The sequence below is a fragment of the Thunnus thynnus genome, chromosome 18 (assembly GCF_963924715.1).
Source record: "Thunnus thynnus chromosome 18, fThuThy2.1, whole genome shotgun sequence".
Lineage (NCBI taxonomy): Eukaryota > Metazoa > Chordata > Actinopteri > Scombriformes > Scombridae > Thunnus > Thunnus thynnus.
The window spans coordinates 27,241,011-27,253,453 of NC_089534.1; the positions used below are offsets into that span (position 1 = coordinate 27,241,011).

A 12,443-nucleotide genomic window follows, 5' to 3' on the forward strand; every position below is an offset into this window, starting at 1 on the left:
TTATTCCCCTGACTTATGACTTTTAGATAAGGACCCATACTGTCCGGTAGAATATCACACACAATACACAGGACATGTTTCTTTTTCAAACGAGAACTTTATTCTGTGCTTTGGTCAGTGGTACATAACTTAAAACATCCAATGGTACTTTTTTTTTTTTTGACAAAATGCAGTTTGAATTTGTCATTCTGTGTTGCTTACTAATCATAGTGCTTGTGAGAATGTGCTGATCTCTAATAATACATAGTACCACAGTTTTGTGTGTCTTTTGTATGTATATTACAGGAAAAATCTTAAACAACAGACATTAATAAAAACAAACACATATAAAAGACGTGCTGTAAATGTTACAGGCAGTTGTAGAGCACCATTTAAGATATCTTCCAATATTATTTCATGTTTCTTAAAATTGTAAAGGCACACACAAGGTGAACTGGGAAAAGGGATCAATAAGAACCATATATTTTAAAATTTTACTCACTATTAATGCCTCTGTCAGTCGAGTAATTTCTTAGCAAATTGAAGACTTTTCCATCATTGCAAAGATTTGAATGAGGCAGTTAAACTTGTAAAATTACAACCATGTTTTTCTTTAAAGTACAATCTCAATGGAATTTTGTAAACTGACATATTTCTCTGAGTAGTTCAATGTTTTGTAATATTTTGAGGTGTAATTGGATTTGTGAAATCACGTGGAGGCAATCAAGAACCCAGAGAAAGAGCAATGAACGTTGTCTGCTGCAAATATACCATTACTCTCCTCATCAGGTACCTGGACATAGACTCTGTCACCGGCATACAGCATAAGAACAGCACTGCCTGACATCTGATCCAGGAAGCCCTTGTTATACTCATCATAGGTGAAAACAACTGGCTCCTCATTTTTGTAGAGGGCAACCAATGCATTGGCACCATTGACATGCACATGATAGCTGAAATAGTAGAGGCCTGGGACCTGGCAGGTAAACACACCACTATGGGAATCATAATGGTGCTCCCCATTGTACAGAATCTGATCAAACTGAATAGGGGCAGCAGCTGAAGGGTAGGCCCTGGTCAGCACAGCACTGAAGGCAGACATAGGGGCCTTCATCATTTCATGAGACATCACAACCTCGTGGGACTTGATTGGCATGCTCTTGGCATAGACCACCTCCCCTGGTGGGCCGGGAGGACCAGGAGGACCAGCAGGGCCTGGGATACCATCTTGACCTCTGGCTCCTGGGATTCCAGGTGGACCGTGAGGACCAGAAATTCCCTTAGCTGTTAGGCCAGCTGGGCCAGGTGGGCCTGGAAGACCTGGATGGCCCTTGGCTCCAGAGGGACCTGAATGACCAGGGGGCCCAACTGGTCCCATGGGACCTGGCCTTCCGTTCTCACCACTTTTTCCTGGTGCTCCTGGGGAGCCTGTGTGTCCTTTATGTCCTGGAGCGCCATTTGAACCTGGAATTCCTGGGGCACCAACAGGGCCTTGTGAACCCTTTTGACCCTGGGGACCAGTATGACCTGGCATACCTGCAGGACCTACTGCCCCAGGGATACCGGGTTTCCCAGTGAAACCCTGAGCTCCCTGGTCACCTTTGGTTCCCCTAGGCCCCGGTGCACCAACCATACCAGTGTCGCCTTTGGGTCCATGTGGGCCTTGCTCACCCTGGAATCCTCTTGAACCTTGTGGACCAGCTGGGCCAATAGGACCAGTTGCACCTGGCTGACCAGTAAAACCAGTGGGGCCTGGCTCACCTTTCTGACCAGTGGTTCCAGGAGTACCGGGGGCTCCTCTGCCACCTGGTGATCCAGGTTCTCCTGGTTTACCAACACCTGGCATGCCAGGGGTACCTGGCTGACCAGCTGGACCCTGTGGACCTTTAAGTCCCATAGGTCCAGGCACACCTGGGCTACCATTTTGACCTGGTTTCCCTGATGCTCCTATGCCTGGAGCTCCAGTGTGACCCTTTGGCCCTGTCATACCCATTGGCCCAGGAGCACCATCTCTTCCTGGCATTCCAGACTTGCCAGGCTCTCCAGGATAGCCAGTAGCACCAGTTTGACCAACTCCAGGTTTGCCAGGCATACCAGATGGGCCAGATGGTCCAACTGCGCCTGGTGGTCCTTGAACACCAGGAACTCCAATGCCTCTCTCTCCCTTGGGGCCAGGAAGACCAGGAATACCAGGATGTCCCTTCAAACCAGGCTCTCCTCTTGGTCCCATTCCTCCAGGGAGGCCAGCTGGTCCGGGTTTACCAGCAGCAGAAAATCCAGCAGGTCCGGGAGTTCCAGGTGAACCAGGTGCACCTCTGGGACCCATTGCTCCAGTTGCACCAGGTGCGCCTCTGTCACCAGGCATGCCAGGGCCACCTGGTTTTCCAGGGCCACCTGGGATACCAGGTTTACCTGCTTGAGAGTAGCCAGGGGGTCCAGGAGGTCCGGATGGGCCTTGTGGTCCAGTATGTCCCACACCACTCTTTCCAGGAGGTCCAACTTGGCCCATTGGTCCTGGCTCACCTGGAGGACCAGGAGGACCAGGAGGACCTGCAACAGCTGGGGAAAACATAAATACAGATTCATGTGATTCAGTTATTCAAGTAATATAATGCTTATAACCACACATAAAAATGTTGTAATTATAGACCTACTTTCATGTTTATAATTGGATTTAGTGAACTGCCCGTCTGTTGTTCTAAAATGAGCTTAAATAGTAAAGTAGACAGTGTACAATTTTCCACATGATGCTGTAGATGGATGTTGAAAATTTGGTAGAAAATATGCGTGTGTACAACATTTACAAACATAGAAATAATCCTTAGTTCTGCCTAAGGACATGAAAAACAACAAAGTAGTGTATGTATCTCTAACAAGAAACGGATGAAATTTGAATAATTTTTTAGGTTCTTTTATTCATTTTGCCTTTTCACTGCATTATGTAAGACGCTTTCTTGGTCCTTGAAAAACCCAAGGGTTTGTATTTTACTCTGTAAGACCACAACCTGACTTAAAACACTACTGCATATGATTGTAGGGCCTGTTGTGGGGACAGCACTATTTTTTCCCAGGAATAATCTGCATAGCACTAGTGGTCTGAGGTGATGTTCTCACCAACCTTATGTCTGCTAGCGTGGGACCTAGCAACCCAGATCCTGTGCATTTCAGTTTAATTTACTTGCGCTATACTGCACCCTTTAATTTCCTGCACTGCCCATGGGAGTAAATGTATAGTTAGTGGTCTGCAAGTTGTCAGCATCACCTTGATGCATTTCCTACCACATAGCCCAGCATAGAGTTTATGGGCAAGGTCAAATGAGTGCATGCACTGTCAAGAGAGTGTATGTGTACTAAACTGGCATATAACATCAGCTTGATATCTAGTATTTGTTACGTAAGGCAACATAATAATAATCCTACTGTATAAAATAAAAACATGGGATTGGAGATCGTGTTTTTTCTCTTGAATTGATTGTCAGGAAATGTTTATATAAAATAAAATTATTAAATGTTTCTTTATTTTATTTAATTTCTGAAGGACTGTTTTCAATATTAAGTATACAGTTAATGTTGCTATCGGTTCTACCAGTTAGCTTAAAATTATTTTACATTGCTTAGCTGAAATATGACATAAAGTCACTATGGAAATGATAAAAAATGATATCCCAAGACATATTAAGAATCAAAGTACCATTTATATATTACAACAAAATTAAAGTTAAAGGTAAAAAAAAGTTACAAAATAATATAAATAAATCTACCTGGGTTTTAACATTGAAATTGTAACCATCCTCATAAAAAAAAAAAAACATACATAAAATAGGATCTTTTGATAAAGTTTCTATCATGCTGCATTGGTTTGTATACCATTATTCTGGAAACATCATTTCCAAAAGAGAGCCATAACCTGTCAAAGACACAAATCCAAAAGTGTTGGCTTTTCTTTTAAAATGGTGTTTTGAGAAGAAAATGCTTTGACAGGGCTGTCATTTTAAAGCCACATAAGGCCGTGTATGAAACCCCACACAGGATATTTGTGCCAGAATGGAACCTTTTGGCAGCCAGAAACACCACAAGCTTGAGGTGATGATGCTGGCTACGGTAGCTGACCCAGGAGCTGAACCATGAGTGACCTGCACTGTACTATTATCCCATCCCCTTAGTCTGAGTCTTTTTTTTTTGCAATTCTTTAGCGGCTTATAGTCTTCTATAGTGGAAAAACTCTCTATTACGTCAGCCTCAGAGAGAAGCTACAGTAAATACGCTGTGGTTTGTTTGGTAGGTTTACTGCTTGAACTTGTGAGAGTTTTTTTTTTCTTCATTCTAATTATGTGGGGCAATTTTAATACCACAAAGCAGTTTGTTAGGGTGTGACTGAAACGTGGTAACATCTGTATAGGATATTTTTCAAATTTGAGCACTCATTGTCTTTGGAAAACAGTTCTATTTTTATCTTAAGACACACAGTCAAACTACATCAGACTCTCTTCAAAAACAAAACTAAAGATGAAAATTTGAATCATGAACGCCGCTTTAGTTTTTTTTTTTTTATGAGATGCGCAAAGTGACAATTTCCTTCTTTAACCTTTATTTGTCCAGAGCATCTATAAACCCCACCTCAGCTCTACAGAGATACACACTCACAGTAGTTCAACCAGTTCAACCACATCCTTCTGCTCTGAGCCAATGAGAGGTTGCACTGGACCTGCTGGGTGTGCAGCTTGATGGCAGTTAATGAAGGAGGGTTGTGCTCTGGCAGGCTCATTTACTCAATGTGTATGAACAGTCTGCCAGGTTGCATAAGAGTACGTCTTATTGGAAGCTCAGAAGAGTGGTGATGATGATGATGATTACAATAGTGAGTGGAATCTACAGTTAATTAAGAAATGTGCCATATTTATTGTGTTCTTTAAATGATAGAAAGGCTGCCATATTTCCAGGGTTCATACGGATGATTGTTTTTATATTTTTCAGATCAGTGGTTAAAGTTATGGCCTTAATTTGATTTGACAGTGAAACTGGCAGTGATGTAAAAGTCCAGCAGGTCACAGTGACTTGTAAAGTCATTTCAGGCAGACTGCATCTTATGACTTTTTTAGTGAAATTACAGGCAGTTGTAGGCTGAAACTTAATTGATAATTTGTGGATTTGTCTGAAACATCTTTGATAATGTTTGTTTGCCTTGCTTTTCAGCATTCCTGATTTCAATTAAAAGGATGTAAACATACATTATGTCCCAAAAATAGTGTCATCTGGTGCTATTTTGCGGTTTCATTTGTCTAAATTTGTTTTAATTATTGAACAAAAAGTGATGGATTGTGGAGCTGATACAATCTGAAAACAGTTTCGCAGTGCAGCCTGTAGTCATTTTAAATGAACAATGGGCTCGGTTGGAGTTTAATTATTGTACTAAAGATAAATAGATGCCGTTTTTGCACTGAGGCATTCTTTCTATTTCTGCTTATTCCTCCCAGTTCAACTTGAACCATCTGTATTTGTGTTAATTGCAGCGTAGCCCCTTAATACCAGACTAGTAAGATTATTATTATATTTGTAAAAATGCACGTTTTCATATGAACAACCCTCTTGAGAAAAGAAGTGTGACTCACCATGACTCTTGACAGGGTAGGCACTCTTGCTCACTTTTGGCACATGGTAGTATCTGTCAGGGGTTGCCTCAGCCAAAGCTAGGAGGACGAGGAGAACGCTTGTTACCCTCAGGTCCATCTTGTGAAGCTAAACCTGCAAAGACAGAATCCATTAGTGAGAAAACATCTGCATGTATAGCATCAACTATTTCTGTTTTCCTCTAATCACAGTCTACAGCCATGTCTGACAGTGGCAAGTGCCTCTCCTACATTAGTTATGTAGTGCAGTGTGGTGATGCATCAGCTAATCTAACAGTCTGAATGAGGAGATTCAGTAGCTGCAAAATAAATGTTAGTCTTTCCTTTCTAAACCAGATAGATCATGCTCATCAGTCATTTTTGCCCTCCTGAAGCGTGCAGCTACTGTGAAAAGTATCCAAAACCACCTCTGACAAAAGATTTTTCTTTTAATTCTCATGTAACTGAAAATGGTGTCCAAAGTTCTCACAAGATGAAAAAAGCTACCTGACTCCCAGAAACTTCAAAATCTCTCTTTCAATCTAAATAAAAACAGTAGGCATGAATTCTGTCCCATTGTAAACCCAGCCACAGCATATGGCTCATTACACTCATAATGCCAGCCACCATCACCACCCTACCACTGACCCTCCCCCCCAGTGAGAGTCAGGCTGGAGATGGGAATCCCCCATGCAATAACCTGAAATCAGAGAAAAGCCACCTTACCGGTAAGGTTTACGCTCCGAAAGAACAGTGGGGGGTCGGGAAGCTGCTGTCCCGGCACGGCGCAGTTATATCCTTAGTTGTGAAGTCTGGCTGTCTGAGTGGCAGCTGCTGCTTCCCAGGGCATTGGGCTCAAGGTATTTATACCAAACTGCTCTCCAGCATCGTGGAGGATCTACCTCGCGTGGACGGCCCTCCCTGCTCTGATGTCATCTTTAATGAGGGGTGCCATGTCCTCAGGAGGCCTGTCACTCCAAGATGACGGTCCTCCCTCTCCTCCCTGTGTCTCTCTTCATCTGGTTTTCTCTGTCTGTAAGGAGCAGCATTGAGGGGATTCCTCTGAAATTACATTTGGGTGCCACTTTTCTTAAAAGTTAGTTTCTTGATTTATCTTGCTTGGTATGATCTGTGGTAGTGGCAGGCAGTCATACAGATCTTTCAAAGTTAACAACCTTTATTCAGTTACACATTTGACACATTAATCACTTTGTTTGCGCTTTTTGACAGATGACTCAGGAGTGTTAAATTGCTTGCTTTAGTGTCCATCTTTAGTCTTTTTAACTGCTCAAACACAGGTTTTTCTAAAAACATCAAGTTATTGACTAAGTGGCTTGTGACAGGGTGTTTTTCTGGAAAAGTAAAGACTGTGTGGGTGGGTCTGACAATATTTTCCTCCTGTCTGAAGACTTTGTACAGGTGAATCTGTGGTAGACAACATGTACCAGACTCCTATTTTTATGTCAGTTTTGGGTAAAAGTGAAATTTCACCCATCTGCTAATGGATGCTGGAAAGTTGTGGAATGTCTTTTTTTATCTATAATTTCTGGGTTTGAAAGACAGCAGTCGGTGTTTACTAGTCTAGACACATCTCTAAATACAGCAGATGAGTTTGATGTGTTCATATTTAAATTTCACATAGTTAAAGCCTATCATGATAATGGCAGGTTTATGTCTGTTTAATCTCTCTGGGATTTTTACAAGCTGGCATGTGGTGTGGTGCAGGGATCCACAGTACACTTTTAAGACACCAGGAGGCAGAAGTGAGGTTTTGTTCTACCTGCTTCATCCTCTGAAGAGCCTCTGGTTGGCTTACAGTTCAGATTCACTGAGCAGACCACAGTTCTGCACCAGTTTGGGTACTACTTTAGGAGAGTGGCTGTAGTTGTGCTGGAGTCGTCCCAGTTGTGAAAGTGTGTATGCATGTGATCTTCTTAACCGTGGTTTAAAAAGTTTACGGCAGGTTTAGGTTTTATTTTACACTGATATAGTAAATAGTGCTATAAGCTAAAGTTAACCTACAGAGGACATAAACATTGCTCAGTGGCATTCAGGGATTTTTATGAGCTTTTGTCATTTCTCAAGGAAATAACAGTATTGGGTTACTGTGCTGCAAAATTATGTCTAAACTGATGCCGGATTTTTGAGGCAGATACCAATACCTGTATTTTTTAAATTTTTTTGTTTATTTTAAAATATCTGGTAACAATACAACGATCAATTTTTTTCATAAACTTTTTTGATAAGGATCCTTTAATCCTTCTTCAATAAGGGATAAGGCTGAAGATATTCTGTTTTCCTTATTGTCAATAAATCCCATGAAAAGACTAAAACCATTAATATGTTAGTCCATCTCTTAATACTTTGACTTCCCTACCCTGTCTGTACACTACAGACAACTATTGAAGCCTGATATATCTTATTCCTCTGAGCTCTGTTGTTCAAAAACTATTAAAAACATACCAATGAGCCACACTGTTCACTGGGTGACATGTTCCTTCCTTACCATGAACACACAAATCAAATCAATCACACATACATCCTCCTGCTGCCAGAAACACTCACTAGAGCACCAAATGTGTATTAATCCACTGCTGAAAATGCACTATTTCCTCGTGTTTGAGAAACGTTTGTTAAAAACGACAGTGCCCAGCTGTTAGGAAATTATGGAACCTTTATAAAAAATGAAACTATATATTTGTGACCCACTCTTAGAGATTTATGCCTTCAGTAGGAACCAATAGGCTTGGTGCCAAGACAGGGTAAGTCAGAAAGTATTGAGAGACGGACTAACACATTGTTAATTTTGGTTCAATGGAATTTTTTGACTATAATAAACATAGTTTGTTTGTTGTTTGTTGTTGTGCTGTTGTATGTTTTGATTGTGATGGACTGCGGATGCAAATTAGCTTTGAGCTAACTCCGGTGCAGTGCATCTTTAATGTTTAAAAACTATAAATACAATAAATCAAATCAAATAGAGAATATCTCCAGCCGTATTGTATCGGTTATTCAGATCAACTCATCTCTAAAGTAAGTCTTTAGGGCTGAGTCAGTGATTACTTGTTAGACAAGGTTTTTTTTGCAGTGCATAGTAATTAACACTCCAGCCTTCATCAAGCTGTCATCTATAGTATGTAAAAGTTCCGGTTGGTCAAGCCACTGTGTAATATATGCATGGTTTTGGAAAAGCTTTCCTTCCCTTCCGAACGTCTCATCATCTCATTCATCTAAACTGCCAACGTCTCAGCAGCCGCAGATGAGCACTCGCTGAGCCTTGGGCATCTTTGGTAAACTCTTTGAATTAAATGACAGACTAGGGGGGGTGGAGTCGACATTTAACAACTTTCTAAGCTGCAGATATGCCATTGCATCTCACCATGAAAGTGGCTGTGACCGCAGTGAGACATGGCTGGCTTTTTATTTCATTTGGATTTTTTTTTTTTTGCCTTTTGGTGTGTCAGAATTAATACCTCTCTATCTAAATCTGGCCACTGTGAGGTTTAATTTGAGTGGCTGCCTAGATTTACATGCTGTGAGTAAGCTTTTGCTGTATATGGCAAAAAAGAAGTCACAGTGCATAAACATGTAATTAGAAGTGGAGATGTGCTGTATGGAAGATAGTACAGACAGTACGATATGGGTCGTCCTCAGTCTGTTGTCAGACACCTCCTGATGGCAGGGTGGGTGGTATTTCTGGGAAGGGTCTGGAGTAACCATTGTTTTGCCCCTCAAAACATCTTATCATACTGCTGCTTCACTCCAGACACGACTTAATGCTCCTTCAATGGCTTTCATTAACTCTGGTGATGACAGGGGTTGTCCCCCAATATGCAGAGCTTCTGCTTTCTACATTATTTTCAAACAATGTATATGCAAAAGTCACATTTGTATATCTGAATAGTTATGCTAAAGTGTGTTTTACACCATGGTTGTCTTTGGAGAGAACAAAAATGTCTTTTATTGATCCTTTCTCTGCTCTACACAGTATTGGGTGTATTGTTTAGTCATAGTGTTTGTGTTGCATAGTCTGAACTGTACTGCATTTTATTTTTTCAATTAACCATTCTGGTTATTTGTTTTTGTCTGAGAAGAACTGGTAGTTTGAAATTTGTAGGCACTTATGCTGATGCAATATGTGAGTTTCTGTATTGTATCACAATGAAAACTTAATTTGAGGAATATTAACATTTTCCTATAAAAGCCTTTTTCAGTCATTTAAGTCTGCATTAATTAACAACAAAATGATTGTTGGCCACTTGTGAGTCGCAGAAAAAGCTGCAGACACATTTTAAGTTGATCTATGAAGACTGTTTTAGCAAACAGTTTCCTGTTTACACAGTAAATAGTTGTGTACAGTTTCCAGTACACACAGAGCAAAATTAACATTCATTTGAAGTTGTGTGTGCTTGTGTCCACCTGGTAAATGTCTTCCCAATATTCACTCTCCTTTTAGCTCTGTTTTGATCCCCACCAACTCCAGAGAAAAACATCTGCTGCTAAATGCTCCACTTTGTTCACCATTTAGTCGCTAACTTTGTTTTGTCAGCTGTTTGGTGTTGGGCAGATAGTGTACGGTGATTTTATTAGCACTCTTTGGCTGAAAATAGCTGCCTGCTGCTGCTGGAAATTAGGTTGATAAGAGTTAAAAAATGTGTTTTCTGGTGGAAAAACTGCAATAGAGACACTGTTTCTAAATTACCTCCAGCATATCTTTGATACTTCTGTACTGTACACAGTATTGTATTTGTGTTATATATTCATATAGTTTTTTTCTGAACCTTACTGCATTTTCTATGTTTTCACTTTGTTGTGAACTAATAATTGTGGTTATTTTATTCTTATCTGACCAGTAGGCACTCACATTTTTACTTGTCATATAATCCTTAATTTGTCTATGTGAAAATGTTCCAAGTAAACATTGACAGAATTCTAATTGTAAAACTAAAAGTAGGAATCCATAAATGAGTTGTTCTTATATGCAAACATATAAAAGGAAACCCCTGAAAGATTTATATCTTATGAGCCTTGTGGTCAAGGAACTATGTAATTACAACGTCATTGGTCTATTTCTGGCAGGGAACTTTGTTGCATAGAACCCCCTGTCTCCCCTCTTTTGTTTTCCTGCCTGTCCGTATTGTTCAGTATCAATAAAGACTAAAATTCCAAAGATATAAACTTAAAAAATATACTGTATTTCTATTATTTTGTAATATTCAAATTATAATAACAATTTAGACAAACAATTAACATTTTTTCTCATATCTGATTAAGTATTTTTCTTTTTTTTGGACTCTGCTGTCTCCATTTGGTCCCAGAGATTTGAGGATGCCATGGTGGCTGAGGGAAAGGAGAAAATAATTGCAGGTTGATGTGTCTGAAGCCAGCAAGGAAGAGTGGAAAGCAAGAGCTAAAGATAGAGCGTTTCAGCTGGGAAGTGACGGTGGCTCAGATTTAACGTTTTAATAAACCAAATATGCCACTAAGAGGCACTTAGAGCTTTATGAATGGAAGGTCTGAAGCTGGACCTCCTGGCTGAGTGTTGGTTACAATTAGAGGGACCCGAAGACAAAAATCATGGTTGGAAGCTTGACCGACCTGAGGCTAACTGTAATTCAGAATAGCAACAAAAGCCTTCACTGCATTTTTTTTTAACATCTTGACAAAATCTTGCACAAGTCATTATGAGTTTATGGAAAGGTTGGTCTCATGAGAAAAGAGGAATTAAAGCCAGAGACGCTGAATCTTTTGGTTACAAAAACAGATTTTGCTCTCATTGTAGGATTTATTTTAGGAGGAGGTAATGGGTTACTTGAAAGGTAATTATCTAAATCAAAGTTGAGTAAGTGCTATAATGACCAGCACTTTCATTTTTACCGTACCTTCCACACTAGCTCATAATCAGCAGTGTTTACAGGGGTGGTGTTGCAATCTGTGTATCTCTTGAGCTGGAGAAGATGCTTAATGCTCATACACGTGCACACACCTTGTCTTTGATATGTCATGCTGTGCTGCACCTATGTTGTCATTATGTTGCCTGGGGTAGATACTGTGGAGCCCCAAAATTGAAATAAAAGGCAGTAAAAGATTATCAGACTAGCTAAAAAGATAAGTTATTCCATCAGTAAATAAGACTTAAAGTTATAATTAAAATGCAGTTTAATAACAAACATAAAACTTTATACTTGTAATAAGTTAATGAAATTAATCAAAAGTTAATTTATTTTCCCTGCTATCTATGTTTCACAAGCTCATTTTATTTAATGGGTAGGTGAAACTTACAACAGAAGTGTAAGCATTTTACCTTGCAAGCTAATGCTAACAAAGTTTTTAAGCTAATGCTGCTTAGACATTTTTAGTTTAGTCTGTTTGACATTATGAGAAAAGAGACATTTAAGATGAAGATAATGTTATGAAAATAGAAGCACAGTGTCTGTGAACTTCCAACTATCATTATCATATTGCTAGCTAACTTAGTTAGTGTTTGCCTGATGGCTAAAATGCTTATCTACTGTTTCAAAAGGTTTAAACAATGATGCTACAGCAGTATTAAGTAAATTATATAGATTAACATTACCTACACTATTATAATGACCTCATTAAACATAGATCTAACCCCAGACTCCTCTTCAGCGTTGTGAGTCGCACCTCAAGTCCAACCCCTTCTGTTATTGAACCATCCATTCACAACGGTGAACAGTTCCCATCTTTTTTCTATGACAAAATCAAAAACATCAGGAACAGTATTTCATTTGTAGCCCAGACTGTCACTTAACTCTCTCCTCCTTGCACCAACTGTGCCTTAACTTCATGTAACATGCAACTGAGAACATTGCCAAAATGAAGAACTCCACCTGC

The 12,443-nt window shown here is 39.9% G+C and overlaps 2 protein-coding genes across 2 annotated transcripts in view; one reads left to right on the forward strand and one right to left on the reverse strand.

Moving 5' to 3' along the window:
- The window catches only part of nt5dc1 (5'-nucleotidase domain containing 1), a 70,448-nt gene that overhangs the window by 5,020 nt on the left and 52,985 nt on the right, over nucleotides 1–12,443 (forward strand). The window lies entirely within an intron of this gene.
- Nucleotides 78–6,793, reverse strand: col10a1b (collagen, type X, alpha 1b). The gene is made up of 3 exons (XM_067573106.1): nucleotides 6,312–6,793; nucleotides 5,589–5,721; nucleotides 78–2,538 (listed from the first exon to the last, which is right to left on the reverse strand). Exons 2-3 carry the CDS (start codon nucleotides 5,704–5,706, stop codon nucleotides 689–691), a joined length of 1,968 nt encoding a protein of 655 aa, XP_067429207.1. The 5' UTR covers nucleotides 5,707–5,721; nucleotides 6,312–6,793; the 3' UTR covers nucleotides 78–688.

Bases quoted from the DNA above. Each gene is read 5' to 3' on its own strand.
- col10a1b (XM_067573106.1), bottom strand. From the start codon at position 5,706: ATGGACCTGAGGGTAACAAGCGTTCTCCTCGTCCTCCTAGCTTTGGCT. The intron at 2,539-5,588 runs GTGAGTCACACT...TGTTTTCCCCAG, and splicing joins CTACCCTGTCAAGAGTCATG to CTGTTGCAGGTCCTCCTGGT.